The following is a 23,375-nucleotide window of genomic DNA, read 5'->3' as shown; positions in this document are numbered from 1 at the left end:
AGTGTTACGTGTGTTGACCATGTGTTATTGCTATGTGATAGGACGAATGACATAGGACAGCATGGAGTAGCACTTTTCACTGACTGTGCTGGATGGAGAGAGGTTGGAAATATGATTCACATTTTGTGATTCTGACCCATATTTTTATGTTTCAGCATTATGTTTTGCAAAGATACACATTTTTGTTAGTTTGGGTTTGATCCTGATTTATAGGTTCCATCTTATAGCATGTCAAATGAGTAACCCATTGTCCAATATGGGTCTAAAGTAATTGTATATGATCTCTTCTAAAATTATGGTCGTGTCTAGTAGTGTCTCTTCTAGTTAAGGGTCTCATGTTGTTAAGAATCTCATCAAGAGTATTTAGAAACTAAACTTTAAAACATATAAACTTATAAGGTCGCATCATATCTGATTCGATCAGCTTCTACATGTTAGTTCTTCTAATTTAGGGTCTTTAGGGCCTATCTAATTTAGGTTCTCTTTAAATTGAAATGTATTCTAATATAGGTCTCATAGGTATCATCTCAATAAGGTCTCTGATGTTCTGATTAGGGTCAGGCCTAATAACGAGTTCAGTCTGACATTGGCTCTTTTTGGGCGTACTAATTTCATTTGACTGTTGCAGAACAGGAGTAGGCCTACGGTCCTCCCAAACATCATAATTGTGACCTGAACCTTTGCACCAGTGACCTGCACCATAGTATGCCAGGTTCAAGCATGAGAATGCTATTTCCTAAAATTTCCTCTTTTGTGTGGCCCAGTGTGGGTCTAGTTTGCCTAGGGGGGTTGGCAGCTCTTCTGAGTCCCGTGCTAAGCTTACATTAGTATTTCTTAACAACATTTCCCTGACAAACCAGTGCATTTGTCCAACAGTTCGAATTTCAATTAAGGGGCGTTACCAAAATAAATCACTCCTTGTACAAATTAGGCTGTTCATAACACCATGTCTGAATGAAACTCGAAGTATAAACTACAGCAAGCAAAGTGCCAGTGGTTGGGGTTTTTTCCCCTCACCGAAACTACTGTCTGAGATCGCTACGTCCCATTATCTCAAACTGACTAAGTTTTCTTGGATAATCACCACACACGGATTAATTTTATGACAATGATTTAATTGCTTTGATGTGATGACCTGTCATTAAGATGGTGATAAATAATCATGTCTCAATTGATGTGGCTCGTTTTCAAAAGCAATTGAAGGAGAGAATATTCAGGGAGATTTTTAACCCCTTTGGCCTTAAAGGGAACTGAAACCGCCAAGCCAGTTCGTATGACCTCGTTTTCATTTCCCGCGTATCGGGTGATCAGAACGAGGCATGAATGAAACATGGCGCCCAACTGTCAATCATTGAGTGACGTCACTACTATGGAATTTACTACGAAAACTCATGAATGAAAGATCGCATGACTCACGTGATTCTCACATGATTCTCAATAATAACAAATTGAACTGCGCATGCTCGGGCACTGGGGGCGGAACTACAAATCTGAACTCGAATAGGAAGTTGGAAGTTTGACTTTCTCGGGCGGTGAAAGTCGAAAAGTTGAATAAATCGCTCGGCGGTTCCAGTTCCCTTTAATCATAGTTGAGAAATTATGAAATATAACTTGGCTGATCCCGCAGAGCAAGTAAGAATCATTGAGTTAAAAGTACATTGCTTTTAAGAGAAAATGTCATTTTAAAAACAGCAATATCTGGCACAGGTGCAAACAGAACAATATGAATATTTCATAAGGTTACTTCTAAAAGGGTGTTCTCTTACCGTTTTAATCAGTGTCGCTGTTTTAGTGTAATTATTTATAAGTTTAACATGCTCGCTCAAATGGGAATGAGAGTTCTGCACCAAGAGTGACGTTATAACCCTCATACTGTTCATTGCTCTGTTCAAGTGGGTAAATGGGAACTTCAGATATTGCCATTGGGCTTCACTGGGTTCAGATGCTGTGCTAGAAAATTCCTCCACGTGCATTCATTGTGTAAAGAGACAAATTTCTAAGGGGCACAACTTTCTAAAACTCAAGCATCTCGAGCACATTACATAAAACCCCAGGGGTTTATTGTGGGCTGCATGGGGGCCTTTGAAAGGGTCCGAAAATAAGATGAGGTGATTAATAGGACAATTAGAGGTTGCGTCATGGGGATATTGTGATTTGGGCTTTTGAGGGAAGTGGAGGGTCAAGTTATGGTCCACTTTTGCCAAGGTCACTGCGTTGAAGTCATGGAAATGATGAGACATTGATGCTAAGGGATCATCTCAAAAGTTGTTGCAATCCATGACGACAACAGACTCTCTGAGTTACCAGAGTGATGGATCCCAAATACGATTTCTATATCTGACCAACAGCCCCTGAGTTAACTAACCATGACATGACAAATGTATATTGACAACTAAGGCTGTCAGTAGGATGGTATCCACTGGCCCAGTGAACCAACCGTGAACTGACAGATGTATGTTGACAATCACCAAGACTGCCAAGCCCCTCAGTGGCATCGGCATAACCTTGGCCCAGTGATGTTATGGCGATGACAGCTGAATGGACGTCTACTGTATTGGATGGCACGTGGTCAAGATGGTCCTGACAACATAACAAAGGCGAAGACAATGTGGGGAAAGTGGTAATAGTAAGTAAGACTTGTTCGGCTGATTATAGCGTGACAAAGAGGAGGCATCTGCACTGCCTGCTGCCTACCACCTCGGAGGTCCCTATTGATCCCACCGCCCTCACCAAGCTCTCCCAAGTTGCACACGTCCCATTGAAAGCTGGCAAGACCTATAGTATGAAAATGTCAACAGAGTGAAATGAAAGTCAACATCCTGACAATACATTGATGGTATGCACTCTCGACATTGACAAGAATATTGCTTAAGATCCATATTGGTCAATTCAACAAAGTACTGTTAAGCGGTGGAATGTTCACAATTAAGCACTGTAAAAGCTCAGAAATATCAAACCTTATAGTTATCACTTTACCCGCAGTTGAGAGATCATTTTGTCATCAATTGCAGTGATAATTTTTGCAGGTCATTGTGAAAAAATCTCATGTTTGCAAGGTGCTTTATTGAATCTGCTCTACACTTCCTGTAGCGAGTGTTAGTTTGAAGGACTGTTTGGCTTCTATTTGGTTTCAATGCTTGGTTCAGTTGTTCGATGTGATAAAATAAGCTACAAATGCACGAGTGAATAATCTATCTATAGATTTTTTTTCCCCGCGAGTGCAGTATTGACTGAAAGTCTGTCAACATGGGCCATCTGTTAAAGGGGAAATAATCAGAGAAATGTGCCAGGTTTACTTGGTTTAAAGACTAGCGAGTAAGCTATACATCTCATGTAAAACTTTATAAAAGTCTATTGCCAAAAAAGCGATCTGGTGGAACCTGTGTGCCTACAAGCTTGGACCAAAACACATGTTCGCTGCAAGCCCGCAAGCTTCAGTCATCTATCAATCTCTGGGCAAATGAATCATTTTGCCAGCAGAAATATTGCCAAATTGGCCGTGGTCTTTATAATTTGACTGCGAGCCAATGGTCAATCAGTCAATTGTGGTGGTTCATGCTGCACGATATGTGGCAGTTATGGTCAGTAGGACCGGCAATTGCGACCGGCAAATTGATTGGGTAGTATTTATATGGTTGAGGTGGTTTCAATCCTGATGTGAAAGTGACTGGCATGTTACCACTGATTTTGACTGTCTTACCACTGCTTATGACTCCCTAACCCCTATTTTTGATTGCTGTGCTTTGGTAATGCGTGTCTGAAAAACACTCCCTATGACGCAGCTTTCCACTGATTTCAACACTGCCATAAAAATGTGAGGTAACACTGCAACCTGACTGAATCCTGACTGATATCACACTGCTTTTCGGTGAGGGGATAGTGTATAAACAGACTTAACTCAACAAAATGGGGAGCTCTGTGCCCATCCTTGCAAAAAACCTAACCTTCTTGTCCGATATTTGTGAACCTGCGTCAGTAATCAAATGTTGGTACAGGTAGCCACCTTCTGCAAACTGATTTTTTTCATAACGTAAACGAGTAGCAACGTTGTGGCGATTATTTATGCTATAAATAGCATTATCAATTAGCGGGCAACACGGGTCTGATTTGTTCGGAAATTGGAAGCATAACTCTAGAGTAGGGGAGTTCACCATTGATACATTGGGGCATGTGGGCTGCGCTGGGCTATGTTGACAGGACTGAACAAATACTGGTCAAGAACCCAAATTCCCCTCCAACCATACTGGCACGGAACAAGACCCAACTTGAAAGAGTGTAATTCGGTCTCCTCAACAAATCTTCTCGAATGATACAAAGGCCAGCTATATGGGAGGATGGGATGTCCGTTTTCTCGTAAGCCTGGATCCGCCCCTGGCCACCAGCACTGTCAGCTGAAACCTGAGTCATAACTGAGGGCGCACAACCCTATCTCAGAGCTGCCTGACTGGCTAATCCTCTTGAAACATGACTTCTAGCTCCAGGGACCCTCTTAGCCTGGCTAACCTTGTCGACTGTTTCAAATAAACAGACTAGCATGCCCAGTCCCGTGTTTTTACACCTGTGGTCTAATGAGTCAGGCACCTCTAATCATCATTAGTGGCTAATTATAGTTAGCAGAATGGCTAATTCTAGTTAGCAGAATAGATACAGTTCAATTCACCTGCAGTGAAGAGTGTTAAACCAGCACTAGTGAATGGGTATGACCCAATAGGGGTTATCTGTGACTAGTACTAGTGCATTGCATTACATACACCTCTCGGAACTCCCCTATCTGGAAAATGGTTTGTCCGTCTTTAGTTTCCCCTTTCAACAGACAATATAGGTATGGCTAATACCAGAAATGAGAGAAAGAAAAGACCTTGGTGAGTCAGTGTCCAAACAGACATACTCGTCTCAAAAACCTTGGCTACACTAACCATATTGCAATGTCACGTAAAGTTCACAATAACTTAAATTGAGCAGAATACCATGTACGCTTTGTGTCCTAACTACACACTGATATGCAGGTGAAATTGTCAACTTATGATGAAATTATATCAAGACAATGACAATCACAAAACAATAGGTTCTATTGATATTGTAATGAAACAAACAGACACAACCTTGACAGTGCGTCAAGATGTCATCGTAAGATATTTCAACCCTATCGCGCACAGCCAGCCTCATTTTGAGGGCCCTTGTCGCATGTGACAAACACTCAAACGATACATGCTCAAACACCACACCCACAAACGGGGCAAGCGCCAGGAAATTGCATTTTCTTGTAGCAAACTTTGGCGGCCGATAGTTACTTGGCCAGATAACAAAAATGTTTGGGCTAAAAGGTTCATATCATTTATAACAAGTCAATCTCCACATAGGAAATTCAATTTTGATCTATGGCAACTTTTTGCAGTGTCTGGAGTAAAAAACTAGAGAAGTTACAAAGTGTAGCAAAGTAGATTGGATTTCACTTTATGCGACTCATTTAGTTAATTGGATATTTCCCAGTAATTTGTGTGAAATGGGTTGGCCAAATGCAGCTTTTTCTGTAGACTGATCGAATTAATTATAGATTGCGTATTAGACGGCGATTGGTCTAGAGTATGCTGGATACAGGCCTGAAGTGTGACGATGTTAACCGTGATGTTATCAACGTGTGGTGTGATTTTGTTGGCGACGTCAGCAGGGTCATGGAAGAGATTGACATCTGAAATTGATGTCAAAATGACATCACTTAGCAGCATCTGTACCAACATCCATTAAGAACAACTACTGCCTTGTGCAATGTAGTCTTGTTTTGTGGTTTTCTTGGCCCAACCAAGAACCCCAGATTTTGTCTTTATGACATCAAACAGACTTGAAATATGAATTTTCGATTGCGCTGCTCATCTTTCCAAGGTCTCTCGGCAAGATTGCTCATCATAGTGATATGCTAACCCTCCATCTGTCCTAGCTTACTACAGATGTCAGAGTAACTACCCCATGCTGGGCATTTAATCAGGCTCGTTAGCCTCATCATGTCTGAATCATGGGTGGTGACATCGGCAAGGCCATTTACCAGATGGCCATGTCTTAAAAACTGCTAAATGGCAAGGTAATGTGGGTCCTTTGGCAAGTTACTTTGTTCCAAGGTTCCAAGGGTCATTATTTTTCAGATGGGACACTTGCTAAGTGGCATGATTGTTGGTGTCCTTTGGCAAGTCACGTAGCTTCAAGGCCATTTGCAGGATTGTCTTAATTGATCTGAATATGCTGTAAGAAGCTGAAAGATTCCTCCCGTCTGACACAATGTTTCAAATCTGCTGCAAGGCTTGTTCCCTGATTTGGCCTCAAAAGATTTGTGAATAATTGAAACGTTGTCTGATATGGATATTTTTGAGTTGGGTGTTCTAACTCCATATGCAAGCCCTCTGTAACCTAAGAAGAATGAAGAATGAAGAATGGTTAGTATTGTTGTTATCACCGTGATCCACATGTTTCGTATATCACTATAACTAGCTCCCCAAGTGATGGAGTAAATTGGAATAAAATACAAATTCGAAATCAAATCATGATGATAATAAAGAAGAAAGTGCAAAATATCTTGTTGCATGCTGTTCCAAGATGCGTTTAGATGTGCTTATCAACCCCTTCCCTTATGATTTGGAGAGTCATTAAATCATAATTGCCAATATCAGTCATCCACAGTGGCGGTAGTAAGGGATTCTAGCACTTGGGCACGTGACTTGGGCACTTGACTTGGGCACGTGACTTGGACACTTGACTGTGCCACCCTTAGCTCCCTCAAGGTTGGCTATGGGAGGCAACTCGGTTTTCATCCTGGTCCATCCCAGCCGAGGGTAGGTTTCTCAGGGCCCCTGTCCTTTGGCATCAATCTTCAAACTCATTTCTTCAGATACGAATTCTGCAGGAATCAATCAAACTTTAAATCCATCCACTACTTTTCAATCCTGTCTCTTTGGCACTGAGTAAAGAAAATTGCATCTCAAATCACCTCCAGAAGTAATTTAGCTCATAAATATCACTCTTTGTGCAATTTGCATCTTTAATTGCCTCATTTGCATAAGTGATTGGACTAATAAAGTTGTCTTGGAACGTCATGGGGAATGATCGCCATTGATCGTTATTGGGAGAGTGACAGGTTCGGAAGGGATGAGAATTAATCCTTGAAAAATTGTGTGCAGAGGGATGAGAGAGACGTTGCACTGGTGAAGTTAGGGGGAACATAAGAGTGCTCCCCATTCGACGGAGAACAATGATTTTTCTGGGCGACTTTCCCTAAGAAGGCAGTGTCTCAGATGCCAAGAAAAAGCCTATTTGGCACTGAGATTTCCAAACTTTTCTGAGGGAGGGCCCCCCTCTCATTTTCTGGATCCCACCATCAGGGCTCACTGGGTTTGGATTTGCCCCTCTCATGTGACTTTCATATTGTTTCTTGCGCCAAATTCAATCATCCACATCGGCCAAGCACAAGTCAGAGATTCCTTTCTTCGCCATCAATCAATTCCCCCTAAGGCAGGAGTGTCTCCTCATCGGGATTCATGATATGTAAATAATTAGTTTTGGAGTACACATACTTTAGATAGACCGGACGCTTACTATATTGGGCGGTCGATGATCTGGATGTGCCCGTGGTGATGGATGCCTTTCAGATAACGTGGATGTGCCGAGTCACTGTGCATGCCTTTCAGTTTTCGGCTCTGCCTGCGCCAAACTCAATACTTTGCGATATACCGTTCCCCGACTTGAGACACTTCCAAGTAGTTTCCAATATCTGATTGCACTGAAAGCCTTTGGGCAAAAAATGAGCCACCAAGCTTTTCTCTTTTAAATTGAATAGCTTGGACTGTAAAAAGCTATAAAATGATGAGAGTTTTTGGACTTTTGAAAATTTTTCAGAATTTTTTAACTTATGAAAAAATTCAACTCTGAAAGATGAAAGTCCAAATTTTTTTCACTTTTTTTTCTGCTCAAAATTAAAAAGCATCATCAATCCCAAACGTTTTTTGACTTTGAACTTTGAAATTTGAAATTTGAACTTTGAAATTTTTCAGAATTTTGAACTTATTTGAAAAAATTCAACTCTGAAAGATGAAAAAATTTCCAAGTCAAAATACTTATTTCACTTGTTTTTTTTCTGTTCAAAATGACGAAACATCATCAGTCCCAAAAAAATTTTGGCATTGAAAATTTTTCAGAATTTTGAACTTTACCTCTTTTTCTCGCAATTATGGCCCAATAATAGAGACCTGTGTATTTGGACAATTTATGAATTTTGACAAATGCGTGTGCATGTATCATGGCATTTAATCATTGTGAAGAATGGGTTTCATGAACCAGAAAATCTGGCACTGTGAATGTAGTATTGTTATCTTGGTCCCTGTTGGTTCTAGGGTTCAAAACGACCATCATCGGGGTACACTATAGGTACACACTAGCCTCCTTGGAGAAAAGTTTGAGATTTGTGGATTTTGTCTGACTTTACTGCTATGGTAAATTCTGTGACCATTGCTGCGATATTTCCAATGGTGATATTGCGTTGTGTTTATAGAAAATGGGCAATACCGATAAAGTACACTTCCAATTCTTGTCTCGACAGCCAGGCTGGGAAATCAGGATTTCAACAATTTGGCAAATTAATTTGATAATCATAGAGAATGTCTGCTTGATTTCCTGCAGTGCCGAATCAAGTTCTGCCAATCCGTGACCAGGCCTTGTTTGTTCTCCTATTGGCTGTTACTTTGTCCGCTACTGAGATGGTCCCAGAATGTGTAAGAATTCGTATGTCTAACGTACATTATACTTTGACTCAGAAGTGAATTGCATCTCATCCAGTTGGTTCAATTGGGGAAATTCTGAACCAGTCAAGTAGTATGAATCTGGTGAAGAGAGATAAAGCTTCCCCTTTGCGACTTCAGATCAGAAAAGGTTAACACACAGTGATAGCCTCGTAAACATGAATGACAAATGGCCTTATGCAGAAGCGCCGCCTCCCAAAAGACAACTGCTTAATCTTGCGGAGCCTGCTGTCTCTAATCACCCCCCTGATACCGGATTGTATCAAGCAATCAGTGACAATTGACACAAATTATAAACCCCCGAGTGATCATGTTAATTTCTGATTCAGCAGTGTTTGGCATTTTTTTGTGCAGAATTTGAGTTGGTGAGGGAAATGCTGTAAATATGACTTGATATGCCGTGTGGTATCAGGGTTTCCACCAGGAATTTACGTTAGGGGGGGCACAATCCGGAAAAAAAAAATTGGATTGTGCCCCCCCTAACGTAAATTCCGGGCGGAAACCCTGGTACCACACGGCATATCAAGTCATATTTACAGCATTTCCTTAAAACTAAGAACAGATTCCCACCATCACTTCGTTTTGAAGGAGTTCTAATTGCTGTAGGATTTCACGTTCTAGCCAAATGTGGTGCCCTTGGTCAACTCTCAACACAATAAAGAGTCAACCCTACCGAAAAATCTAGCCAAAAGTAAAAAATGTGGCATTATTGTTGATTGAAGAGAGTTATGGGTCATTTCTGCTTGGGTGTAACAAGTTGGATTCCAGCATGGCATTTTACAATCCTGTAGATTGTGACACTGGGTAGTGACAGTCTGTGTGGTGAACTTTACAGGTTGCTTTCGACTCCGCATGGCCAGGTCATGGAAGTGCAGAAAGCTTACCATTATACCAATCAGAAGATCATTACTCAGAAAGGCCATGAACTTTTAACACTGCAGACCACTCCGCTGAATAAATTTGTTTTGGTATTGAATGGTAGCACATGTTGTCAACAAAATATGAGAGAGTTCTCTGAAATATACCTGATTTTGGCTGTTTAGAAGCAGTAAAGGCACCGCGTTCAACAAGTTCATCTCTGACAATGACCTGATTTGAGACTTTCCCTACCAAGGATGGCCACAAAGAAACCCAGGTGTCGAGTCAGATGTATAAAGATCTGCACAGGGCTACTTCACATACTCTAAAAAACAACAAATTTTATGCTTTATTTGATATTCTTACAGATTGATAGTGACCAGGTTAATAGCTTACTCCATAAAACCTAACCCAAGGCATTCTGAGCGCTGTGTAAATTGTTATGAATAATTAATTGATTTGTTTGATCTCTAATAATTGTATTTACACTTTGAGCAACCTTTGGGCATGGGGGGTCAAATAGCCCAGGATTAGGAGAAAGGGGAAACTTGGGCTTGTGATTTTAAGGGATTTGATGTGATCTTGGTTATTGTCAGTGGCAAGGATTTTGATGATGAAGAAAAAATCTCCATGCACTGAATCATTTAGTTTGCTGATTCATTCCTGCATTAGCCTGTGGTATTTGACCACATGAATTCATACCACCAGCCCATTGAGGACTGCTTGCTGTTAAAAACTTGTAAAAACCACATACAGTGATTGCCAAAACTTCACTGGTACCAAGCCATATTAGATGTGACATTCACATTGCACAAGATTTGGTCATCGAATTGTCCAAAGTTAAATCATAGTCTCACCTAAAACTAGCCACTGGCTGCTTCCCCACTGATGTAGCATAATGTCTCACTGCTATGACCCAAGATTCAGTCAGTGAATTAGCTGAAGTTAGATCACAGTCTATCACCGCAACCTACTGCGTATACGTTATACGTAGCGTTCTCCAATTCTCCCGATGATCCAGATCATCGAATGAGCCAAAGTTGAATCACAGCTTCTTCAAGAATAGCGCTAATCAAATGATTTACACCGAATGGAGACATTAGCTACTAGGATTAATGAATCGTGAAATTTGGGATCTGATGGTTTAATTGGCTAGGTTCTTAAGTAGGTTGGTACCAAACAACAGGCCACTATTGAAAATGTATGGTAATCAATGTTAGCGTGAACTATGACTAAGGAATTTCAGACATGGACTCGTATGATTACGATACGTTTCCCATACTGCGGTCCTTTAGCATGGTTTCGAGAAGAAGTTCTACTAAGGAGTACACATTCCCTGGAAACGCATGGAACTTGGGGGGAGGCTGCACCGATAAACAAAACTCCCCAGTGCTGATCTCATCTTCGTAACAGCTGCAGGATCGCCCAGATCAGCTTATAATATGTTGTTTGAGTCACATGTCTTTGGAGAACTCTCTTGGGGGACATTTCAGCCCTTGTGCTCTGAGATTGCCCATGACATATGTCACAGAATGATTAATAGCTTGATTCATGAATTGGTCCATTTCACAGAGACATGCCATATGCCATATTGCACACAAGTTGGAAGTCTTCTTCAATCCTATTGTTCAGTATAAGGATTGAATAAATACTTCATGCAGTTGCATGGGATATTTGAATAATTGATTAAGTGGTGATGGGTGGGTGGTTTGAGGGGTTGGGTAGAGCCCTTGACATTCGCTGCCTGTGCATGATATCCCCATTGCGATGTTGGCTTCATGAGTTGGTGTCACATTGAAGATGGAACTATCCTTATCATACATCAATATTGATGCAATATTATCAGAACAGGCTTGAAATTCTCTCGTCATATTCAAAGATTCTGTTCCATACCACAGTCTCTGAGTGTGAATGTTTTAGTGATTTCCAGCTTAACCAGCTCCGCTCCTTCTCCATTTGATGCTATATCCCATCCTAGGAACAAGGATTGATGGACCAAGGTTGATTTTCACCTGTTAACGTTTAAGATCGGTCGATGTATTTCCTGTATCAAATGCTTGTAAAATGGTAGTGAAAAGTCGAAACCATAGTTTTCTAGTGTTTACTAGATTATGTTGATGTTCCTTTGGCTGGGATGGGAAGTTAGTGGTTATTTGTGGAATTCTATAGATGGCCAATTGGTTGGTTCAGGGTAAAGGCCTGATTGCACTATAGCGGGAAACTGCCATGTTGCACACTCTTTGTGGGCTAGAGTGGAAACAAAGAGTAAAACTAGTGACTTGATGAGCAGCAGTGCTTTACTTTTAAAAAGGGTGGAAACGCTACAGTAGGCCCTATTCATCCAAACATTGTACAACGGTAAAGGGCATTACTTGTGGCTCAGACTGCACCTCAACTCTCAAAGGTTCCATCTCTTATGCAAGCTGTCACATTCATCTGATGGTAATAGTATTTGCTTTACCATCTTATACTCTGCTGCATTTTAGAGTTCCACTTTGCAGTATTTACAAAGAAGTTGGGATGAACGAAATTCCACTCCAGTTTCTACATGAGCGTTTGGAATTATCCTTAAAAAAATGAAAACAGCAGAAAACATTTGCTCTCACTCTCCTAGGAATGTGTCAACTGCAGAATTTTCAGTCACTGTTCATCAGTGGCTCTGTGATGCAGGTTTTCAAGGTCAGGGCCATTGTCTGACACTAGGTAAAGGTCGTTGGTGAGAATTGGGTCAAGGTCATATTTCGAAGACTATTCTTGGTTTTTATATCAGCAGTTCTTCAATTGCAGCATGTTCAGTCAGTGTCTATCAGTGGCTCTATGAGGGGGTTTTCAAGGTCGGGTTATAAAGGTTGCAGGATACAACTAGGTCAAGGGCATTGGATAAATTGGGTCAAGGTCACAATACAAGGTCTTTTGCTGGAAGCAATTGATGTTGGCCAGAGCAACACTTCTTCAATCAGCCCATTAGTGATATACAATAGCTCTTGAAGGCCTATTCCATGTTCTTCAGGGCCTACTGCGGTTTTCCATTCAGCTTACATCCAAGGTTGCAGAATCTCTCTCTGCAAGTAATCCAGGTGTTTACTAACTCAGAAAAATCAGGTGTCTTTGCTCCATTGATGCTTCTCACCTGAAATCCAGCTATTTTTGGTCGAGAAAGGTATTTGGGCCGGACTGGGAACTAAACACGCTTATCATCGAACATCGCAACAAATTCTTAGTTAGTTTCCAGTGGTTATCTGTTGAGTGTTTCGGTCTTTGGACATGATTCTCGTCAGTGATTCGTAACCTGTCGGAGAGGCCGCATCATTTTTGAATCGAGAGTGTGTTTGAAGGATTTGACCACATTTTCTGGAGTAAAGTGTTGCATTTTTTTCGTGGTTTTGTTTATTTCGGATACTTTCTTTCGTTTGACTTGAGTACTCTCTGAATCACTCTCAATTTTCATTTTACTGGTTTGTATGACACCTGATGACATATTTTCTTGTGTCTTTAGACAATATCCCGTGCAAGTTTCATCTGTTGTTTCTCTGTGGTCTTGAGCAATGCACTTCTCCCCATCAGTGTGTTGCATTAGCAGTATTTACTGCTTTGATTGCATAAAGTTTATGGGCATGCATCACATGGAGGGGAGTTATAATCCAAGTTGCCATTAGAGGAACTCAGTGAAGAGCATTCAGAGCTTTGTATAAAAGGATGTAGAAATAAATATTCCAGCCAACATCGTGATCTGGAGGCATAGATAAGATATTTGGGCACCATGTGATGACACATTCCTGGGGTAGCATCAAGAATCTGGGCTATCACAAACTCAGGGCGATATCTCTCTTTTTATCAAATTTATGTGATAATCGGGATGATTTGCAGCAGTCTTATCGGATGATGCTGGGGTTAATTGGGAATCTTGATCTGAAAGACATACTTGATGAGATTTCTCCGTGGGAATAGATTGTGAGAGTTTGTTCATTTGAATTTGGTTCTGTGGGGTGTCAAGCCCTCTACACTCAGACTAGCCAGGCCCAGCTTATTCCCCCCAAGGTTAGATTGCACCCCCATCTGGGGGAATGAACTTAGAATCTTAACCCCCCCCCATTTCCCGAGCGACATGTATTTCCACCAATTTCAGCAAAAAAGTATTTCCTTTCCTTAGAAAATTGGAACGCCTTGTGGGAGAGTGGTTTACCAATAATGGTGCGTGCTGTACCAGATGGCAGCAGTTGGCCAGAAGCAGTGTTTACCTCTCCAAAATGCAATCCGACCTCACATTGTTGTCTGAACGTTTCTGCAAGGACTCATCGAATTAACCCCGGTCTCCACTCTTTGTCAACTGATGAATTGACAAAGCATGAGATGTCATAATCACAATTAGATTAGCTGTCAATCAATGGATGAGAATCTGTCAATCACCCAGAGAAAATGGGTGATCAACACAAATACACACATTGAATGTTTTAGGGAATGAAAGCTGATACTAACATCACATTCTCCTGCTGTCTCAGCTGAATCCGTACGCTGATGCAAATCACTTTGCACAAGACCCCTTGGCAAATATGAATCAATGACATGCACACCATACAATGTACGCTATTTCAATCTACAAATTCAAATATTTGCAGAAATCTTCGACCTGACTCTTTGCTTCATTGCTAACAAGGTTGAATCATCTGTCATAAGATAAACACAAAATCGAAAGAGTCGCCTAACTTTTCTGTTCGAGCGAAGGACAAATTTCACGCCCCTTGACTTAACTTGGTTGGAGAATGAAGTGATTTGCACTTGTTTCAAGCAATATTTCAGGCTACTTGTGATGAGAACTTTACTTGACCAGGATTGGTGGCCACACGACTTGGATTAAGGGCGGCTATGAAAGGGTCTGAAGGGATAACATTCTGTCTGGGTTATAAGTCAGATGGAAGTAAGATACTTAGTAGGCCTGATAAGTCTGCAGAGTTATGGAGGAAAGTGTATCTTCGTGTAAATATAGGCTATCTTTTAATGGGCTGTTATCATCCTGCAGTAGGTTTAATAGTGTAATGGAAAGATGGTAAGGGCATCTTCTTTTGCAGTTGGTGAGTCTGTTTTGATGTCGGCTTGTAGGCACAAGTCCTGAGGAGTTTGGCATGGCCAAACTTTACATGTCCTGCCTCGCTGACCCTGACATGAATGATCAGGCCCTGAATCAGACAGATCTTGATGGTGTCAATGACAAAACTGACTTACATGAGTTAGCCAAACTCTGGAATGCATTGTACAATGAAGGACATGTTTCTTGATGTCCTTGAGCAAGGCACTTAAGAGTGCCAAACCTGATGTGTTTCTGTCAAATTTGGAAAACATTGAATCCCAGTCTGTCTATTTTGAGTTGTAGTAGACTGTGTACTATACTTAGATTAAGTTGAACTATTTGTCCTTGTAACAGTGTAAAAATTCCCTTTCGTTGTATAGCCTTCAACCATATTCAGCTCTAAAATCATTTGGCGACCTAAAATAATATTTACCCTCAAAATAAAACATATTGTGGAGAAACATGCCGACATGGAATTGAAGTATGTTGTCTATTGAAGAAAACGTTTCAAACTGATTCAACATGTCATTCCTAAATGGAGTATTTTTGAGTCACGAACTATAATCATAAGCAAAACTTGTGTACTCTCGGGACAATAAAGATGAAATATGAAAGTTTTTGGCATATTTATTAGAATTTCTGTCAAGTTCAACAGTCAGAAGAGACATAATGTAATTTATTTTGTCTGCGTTGTGTGTATATATGTTTGGCGTTCGAGGACTGGGTTGTTCAAAACCATGTCAATTCAACGTATGTGAACAAATTTAAACTTCGGGGATTAACTGAAGTAACATGAATTCTGTGATTTTGAACAACTGAGATCAGATAAGTACACTTTCAGATGTTGATATAATATTGTTCTGACTTTTGAATTCCCAGGTCATATTGGGGAGGGGGGTAGATTTCAGAATTTTTAGAGCAGGCCTATCATATAAAGTTTTCGGCTCATGATAGGAGAATTAAGTAGATATTGAATTTTTTATGTAGGGCTATGTTGATTTTGGGGCGGGGGGGGGGGGGGGGTATGAGTAGAGGAATAGGATGAATTTGGCTCATTCGGGTGGAGGATTATTACATGTAGGCTCCAACAAATATTTAAATTGTATAAACTATTCTATAAATAGGCCTATTCCCTGCCCTACTGATGGCTCCCCTTGTTCCATATTCCAGCTTCTCAGCTATGAAGGGGTTAAACTGGTTCTGTAGACCTGTTTGCATACACAGAGTCACTTGATGATTAATTCGTTGAAGTATCTGGCGTCTCTGAATTCAAATCATGAAAAATGACAAGATTATCTCGATGAAATTCTCGTATTTTAGTCGATCCCCAGATGTGTCTTCTGTTCTGTTCCAACTCTAGTGTGGCCAGATATATAGTGCATTTGATGTATAGTGCTGTACATTTCTTTGGTGAAATAAACTTAACAGCTTAACACCAGGACTGGGTAACTATTTTGGGATTTCTGCCCTTCACATGACAGACATCTTTCTTTAAAGTGTTACTTTTCAGTCCATGTTGGCTGAACTCTACTGTACAGCATTACACATATAGATGTACATATATGAACTTCCTCACTCTAGTTGAAACAGATCAACCATAAATTTTCTCTCCACAGAAGTTGAATTGATACCCTTCAACACGCTTTAAAAAATCTTGATGGATTGATGAAGAATTTCGATGGATTAAAGTCGTATTCAGATGTGATGTGGTGCTGTACATTTACATTGAATATCATGTTAGAAAATCCTTTCTTGGTCTTTGGCGGATAAGTATGCCAGTGGCGTCAAAGATGCGCCTTTGTGGAAGTTGCGTTGGGAAATCTTCCCGTAATTCTCCGCCGATGATCGGAGCTCCCATGCCGCATCATAACGCCAACAACGTCGGTGGTCAATCAACTCACGGAATACTCGTAAATCACACGGAAGCGAATCGGAACCATGCTTTGAACTCACATCGGAGTAATTCTCTTGGACAACAGAAACCAAGCGTCCATTTTTCAAACTCTGCAGTCTCAGGTCCGACAGCCAATCATGGGAGTCCGAATCAAGTGACACAAGTTGATGGGACTAGTCCGAATCACGTGAACCGCGGGACACCAAACCAGTTGAGTTTACACTGTAATAATAACACTGACCAGGCTGTTCAAAACAGTTACTACAGCCCGCAGAATCAGGCGGTGTCATGTTCGAATAGTGTGTGCAGCTCGCAACATCAGACGTTTTCAAATTCAAATAGTGCGCACACCTCTCAAAATCAGCCTGTCCCAGGTTCAAACAGCTTTTACAGCCCTCTTTCAAGTTCAAATGGTCCGTACAGTTCAAATCATCAGACTGTTCCCAGTTCAAATGGTATCTACAGCCCTCATCGACAGACAGTCCAAGGTTCAAACATATTTTACAGTCCTCAACATCAGACTGTTCAAAGTTCAAACAAGTTCTATAGTCCACAGCATCAGACTGTTCAAAGTTCAAACAAATTCTATAGTCCACAGCATCAGACTGTTCAAAGTTCGAACAAATTCTATAGTCCACAGCATCAGAACGTCTCCAGTTTTAATGGCCCTCAGACAGTTTCAACGCATCAGACAGGTTCAAATCATGTGACACAGCATCTGAAGATATCGGTGAATCATAATCGCCAAGAGGATAACAGTCCTCAGCATTTGCAGGTAATATGATACTACATTATCAGTACATTGTAGTTCCCTTTTCTGTTGCAGCTGTCTAACAAAAAAGTCTAATGTTTTCGATAAGATGCGGCAGGATGTTAGAACACGTTTCATATGAGTGACCAGCTTAAGTTATTGTGCGGCAAACTTATTGGCAAATACGTCAATTTCCGTCCGACAGCCTCTTAATGAAATAATACTCGTCGGCCATCTTAATAACGTCAGCATCGCCGCCGAACAAAGACGGTTCTCGCATATATGACAGCGGAGTAAATGGGTGTCAATTTGATTGTGTACTTATTAACCCCACTCAACGAGCAATTAATTTCATTAATGTACTCGACAGCAGCATCGATTGCATCTTGGGAAGGCGACTGCTGAGAAGTTTATTACTAAGATCATTTAATGGGGATGTTTGGCATCCCTTTTCAATATTTGATGTCGTCGCTTTTTAGGTTCGTTGAAGTGATCTTGTTTGTGGACTTCAGTCACTTCTGTATCCTGCCTTGTGACATTGTCAGTATGGGCCAGTGCATTCTCCTTTTCAGGGAGGACAACTTTCAGTTGACAAAAAATAACGTACCATTTTTAGCTCACCTCTTAGCAGAGGTGAGCTTATCCCATACCGTGGCGTCCGTCGTCCGTCGTCGTCGTCGTCGTCGTCGTCGTCGTCGTCGTCGTCGTCGTCGTCGTCGTCGTCGTCGTCGTCGTCGTCGTCGTCGTCGTCCGTCGTCCGTTAGCAGGGCACGTTTCGTAACTGTTAGAGCTATTGAGTTGAAACTTGGTACACATGTACCCTTATGTAATGACACCTGGGAGACCAAGTTTCGGTCCGATTCGTTTCATGGTTTGGCCACCAGGGGGCCAAACGTTAAAAGTGAAAATATGCAATATCTCCCTTAATAGTAGTCGGGAAATTTTGAAAAAAATATGGTAGGTTCTTCTAGCAAAGGTGCATCATATATCCTCCGGGTTTTTGATTTGACCTCCTTTTCAAGGTCACAGAGGTCAAATGGTGTAAATTGGCCGTTAGGATGTAACGATGGCACGTTTCTAAACTGCAATGACTATTGATACCAAATTTGGTACACATTTACCCCTTAGTCAGGTGATCTCAGGGACCGAAGTTTGGTCCAATATGATTCACCACTTGACCACCAGGGGGCAAAATCCAAAAACCTTAAAAATGTGATTATTCCTTAACTTCTTGCCCGATTGCCACCAATTTGATATCATGGGTACATCTAACCACCATACAGTATATGTCACACAGGTTTTTAATTTGACCTTCTTGTCAAGGTCACAGAGGTCAAATGGCGTAAATTCGCCGTCAGGCCGTAACTATGGCACGTTTCTTAACTGCAATGACTATTGATCACAAATTAAGTACACATGTACCCCTTGGTCAGGTGATCTCAGGTACCGAAGTTTGGTGCGATCTGATTTGCCGTTTGGCCTCCAAGGAGGGGGCCAAATCCTAAATTCTTCAAAATGCCATTATTCCTAGTAATGACTTGCCCGATTGGCACCAATTTTATATCATAGGTACATCTAATTTTAACAACCATTCAATGTGTCACCCGGGTTTTCTTTGATTTGACCTACTTTTCAAGGTCACAGAGGTCGAATGTACTGTAAATTGGCCATTTTGGGGAAATTGTAATTGCTTGGACCTACATCAAACCTAACACTACATGACACAAGACCATGCTCTTTATCCATCTTTCCTCCACATGAGGTGAGCACAATGGCCCTGGCCATTTTTTATTTATCCAATTATCTGCAAAACCTAAAAGTCGACATGTTTTGAAAACTTTTCTATCTGATCTTCATTAGTTTATGGTATCTAGTGAGAGTATCGCTGACCATTCACTTTCACCTTTTTTCTGCTGCCTTAAAAACACACTTCTACGAGTTACTATCATTAAGTCTACGCATTTTCTTTCACCGCCTTACCCCAGCGTTTCCGACTCGGGGAAACGTTGAACATGTGTGAAAATATGGTTTGCAGATTCCTCGGGGAAGTTTATATCCACGCAAATGTTTACCAGCAGAAATTGGCAAGCTCCCCCTCGATGCGCTATAAATATTACCCCAAGCCTGTCGATTTCATTCAAAAGGTTGATTGCTTCTGAACGAAAGTTGTAAATTTACGATACTTTCGAAGACGTCCCAAGCGGTGATGATTTTAATTGGATGAGAGCAGGCTCGCATCCAATCAAATTATCGCAAATGTCTAGGTCTGAAATGTACTTTGAGACCAGTTCTGGATCAAACCACCAGGATGTGGCATGAGGAGAAACCAGTACATATGATGTTCTTATAAGAGCCCCAAAGACAAGGGATTTTTGTTGCATTGACCTGCAACATCATTGCCTGCAACAAAAAATCCATGATAAAGATCAGTCCCAACTGAGATTCTTTCATTTTTCAGAGTTGAATTTTTTGCAAGTTCAAATTCTGCCAAAAATTTTAAGTCCAAATATTTTTTTCACTTTTTTTTTTTCTGCTCAAAATGAAGAGACATCATCATTTTCGGACTTTTGACAATTTTTCAGAATTTGAACTTATGAAAAAGGTGAAAAAAATTCTAAGTCCAAATATTTTTTTCACTTGTTTTTTTTTCTGCTCAAAATGAAAAAACATGATCAGTCCCAAAACTTTTTTAACTTTGAAAGTTTTTCAGAACTTTTAACTTTTATGAAAAATTAGACTCTGAAAAACTAAAAAATTTCTAAGTCCAAATATTTTTTTCACTTGTTTTTTTTCTACTCAAAATCAAGAAACATCATCAGTCCCAAAAGTTTACCTAGAGAAGATATTGCACTGCTTTCGTCAGTTTGAGTCTAACTTTTGTCAACTTGCAATCGCTATTTGTTTCTAAATATTCCTCATATTTCTATCATTGTAGGTGATGACATCATGTACCCCTCAAACAAACTATGAATTGGTGAGTATGTTATGATATTTTGTTGAGAAACTGAGAGAACGCAATTCTTGAAGTTACTTAGATGTACCCATACACATCATGCTGAGGTTCACACCATTTCCAAGGGGACGGGGCTCCTATAGTGGGGACAAAACATGATTATCATGTCTGCAAAAGGCCCCATTTTGAGAAGATGTGCCCACAGACCGAAACTGGCTCTTCCCTCTGGTGGAACTTCCTCTGGAAAACGGTAAACAATCATTCGGCTGTCGGAGTTGGACACTTGGGCTCTTTTGTGCTTTTGTATTGCACTTGATGTGAATACGTTTCTGAATATCGATGTATGACAGCCACAAATACAACCTTTCATCACTGGTTCACGCACGAGAAATCCGACAAGGATAGACCAGCTAGTGCTGCCACCATAGTTCAAAATGTAAACTACTGATAGTTGGTCATGTTCATGTTCTTCCTTCTGGAGACAAACTCAATTGGTGGATCCGAGGCCCCTGAAGGGAGAATGCCCGAGATAAAGAGGATGCTGGATTGTGATTTTACAGTCAATTCACAAAAAATCATGATCTATTTCAAAGATTTCTTTTAAAAAAGGGGAGAGGCTTTAGCCCCACTTACCCCTCACTAATCCTCCCACTTTGACCTCTTCTATCAGGACACCTCTCTATTAAGGACAGCATCAGTCAGTGCCTGCAGTGTCCTTATTAAAGAGGTTCCACTGTATTTCGCCCGACCTCTAGCTGATTCAATAAGTGATGATACATCACAAGAACAAATCTGATTTCAGGTTATGCACTTCTTTTGTTTTTTTTTAACATGAGCTGAATACAATTATCCGCTATACAATCACTTTTTTGCAAAAACTTTTTTATTTCCGTAATTGAATTTGAATAAAGTTTGCATAAGACGGATGCAGTCATTTTTTGTAGGAAGCTGAACCAGGCTAAAAGTACTTGAAAAAATTCAGTTTCTAAAGCTTCTGGCCTGAAAAAAGATGATTACGAAATATCAGTCTAATCACTTTTGTATTTGTGGGGTTAAAGAAATCAGTCAATAAAAAACCCCGATGAAATGACTGGGGTGTATCAGGTTTTCTGGCAATCATGATAGTTATGCCAACTACAATAACAATTTACCAGTAAAAATAGATCTATTCCATCCTAACCTGAACTAATTGGCTGGTGTGTTTTCCACTGGTGTTGTATACCAGGCTAGGGTCTTTGAATGTGAATCGTCCTTTCCTTGTAGAAACCATGTTAAGAGAGAGCAAACATGGAAAAATTTTGCAAAAAAACGAGCGTTTTGGATCTGAGGTAAAGGCGGCCATACCTGATGATCTATCATAGATTGAAATTACTCTATTCAGCCGCAAAGATAAACACACCGGAATTCGTTTCGTGTTGATAGATGGGCAGAACAGGAAATAATCAAATAGCGGTTTTGGTTTATGAGTCGTTGTGTGTAGTCTGTTGACAGCGAGTGTTCTGTCTCCCTGATGCATCTTGACCCACAAGGCTACGAGATCATATCGGTAAGGAGGGGGTTAACTGCTAAGATGAGGATGAACCAAGATGCGATGATTTTCATGATCAAACCAAGAGTGGCCGCTGCTGTTCTGAAGTGCAGGGTGTGGCCAGTTCATAGCTCACACTGTTTATTCATGACCTTAAGGCCAATTATCCTATTAAATTAGGGTCCTGTCTTTGTTAATTAAACCTAGTTGTCTTTATTTGGATAGAAAATTGGTTAGCACAATGTCTCTTCTTGTGGTCAATATTGCTAAAACAACACTTTTCACATTAGCCCCAAATTGCTAATTTTTGCTAAATTGTTCTATTTGTCCACTGTGTGTATGACAATATCGGCTGCCACAGTGAAAACATTACCCTCATTAGCCTCTTGGTGTCAAGTCATGCGAATTTTCCATTACATTATGACTTGGCCTGTTAATATTGTTTATTTCAAAGGGTGTTACATGTTAAAGTTTTGGCAAGTTAGGGTGAAATAGACTATTTTCAGTCACTTCTTTGTTGGTCAACCTTGTCTATCTCAATGGGCACTACACGAAAGACAGGGTTACAAGAGACTACATGAAAAGAACCTTTTGAGGATAGCATAATATTTTGAGCTGAATACAGTAAGGCCATAGTCAAAGGCACGCTGAATACTTTCATTTCATCAGGGCAGTCACTCGTGTGTTATCAAACGTTTTCATATTTCAAATTCAACTGAACCTTTTTGGATATTATGAAGCCGCTACCTCTTGGAAAATTGTGGACAAAATCGAAGGATTTGCTTTCATCGCGATCTAAGTGTAAAGTATGTGGATATTCATGATAATCCCTTGAGAAATATTCCACAAATATTTGATAGCTGGTTCAGTGTGTTTAAGAATTGTCTGTGTTGATTTAGGGTAAAATGGAGGATATTATGGGTCTGGTGTCATTGAGGGCAGATTGTGGGCAGCTCAGGAGTGCCGGAGTGGGCTGAGGGCAGTGGTTTGGGACTTTTGTGAGTCAAGATGTTGTTCCCCCTACCATCAGCTGATCATCACCTTCACTTTATCTCTGCCTCTCTACTTTTACTTCATCTATGCTTCTTTACTTGACATGTGCCTTGTTACCTCATCTAAGCCTCTTTCACTTCATCTGTGCTTCTTTACTTGACATGTGCCTTGTTACTTCATCTAAGCCTCTTTGACTTCATCTATGCTTCTTTACTTGACATGTGCCTTGTTACTTCATCTAAGCCTCTTTCACTTCATCTATCCTTCTTTACTTGACATGTGCCTTGTTACTTCATCTAAGCCTCTTTGACTTCATCTATGCTTCTTTACTTGACATGTGCCTTGTTACTTCATCTAAGCCTCTTCCACTTCATCTATGCTTCTTTACTTGACATGTGCCTTGTTACTTCATCTAAGCCTCTTTCACTTCATCTATGCTTCTTTACTTGACATGTGCCTTGTTACTTCATCTAAGCCTCTTTCACTTCATCTATGCTTCTTTACTTGATATGTGCCTTTTACTTCATCTAAGCCTCTTCCACTTCATCTATGC

The 23,375-nt window shown here is 40.6% G+C and overlaps 1 protein-coding gene across 16 annotated transcripts in view; it reads left to right on the top strand.

Annotated features, from left to right (window-relative positions):
- LOC135499543 (uncharacterized) overlaps positions 1–23,375 on the top strand; it is a 105,686-nt gene that overhangs the window by 32,965 nt on the left and 49,346 nt on the right. For 6 of the 16 annotated variants that reach the window (XM_064790360.1, XM_064790359.1, XM_064790365.1 and 3 more), the window contains exons 1-3: positions 12,963–13,093; positions 16,320–17,372; positions 20,284–20,322. In XM_064790360.1, the coding sequence (XP_064646430.1) occupies positions 16,476–17,372; positions 20,284–20,322 (936 nt within the window). In that variant the 5' untranslated portion in view covers positions 12,963–13,093; positions 16,320–16,475. Of the gene's footprint in view, positions 1–12,961; positions 13,094–16,319; positions 17,373–20,283; positions 20,323–23,375 lie in introns of those variants that run through there. The other 10 variants (XM_064790374.1, XM_064790373.1, XM_064790369.1 and 7 more) reach the window with 6 other exon arrangements.

This window comes from Lineus longissimus, chromosome 15, assembly GCF_910592395.1.
Source record: "Lineus longissimus chromosome 15, tnLinLong1.2, whole genome shotgun sequence".
Classification (NCBI taxonomy): Eukaryota; Metazoa; Nemertea; class Pilidiophora; order Heteronemertea; family Lineidae; genus Lineus; species Lineus longissimus.
The sequence above is the reverse complement of the archived record's forward strand: the minus strand, read 5'-3'. Positions and strand labels throughout refer to the sequence as shown.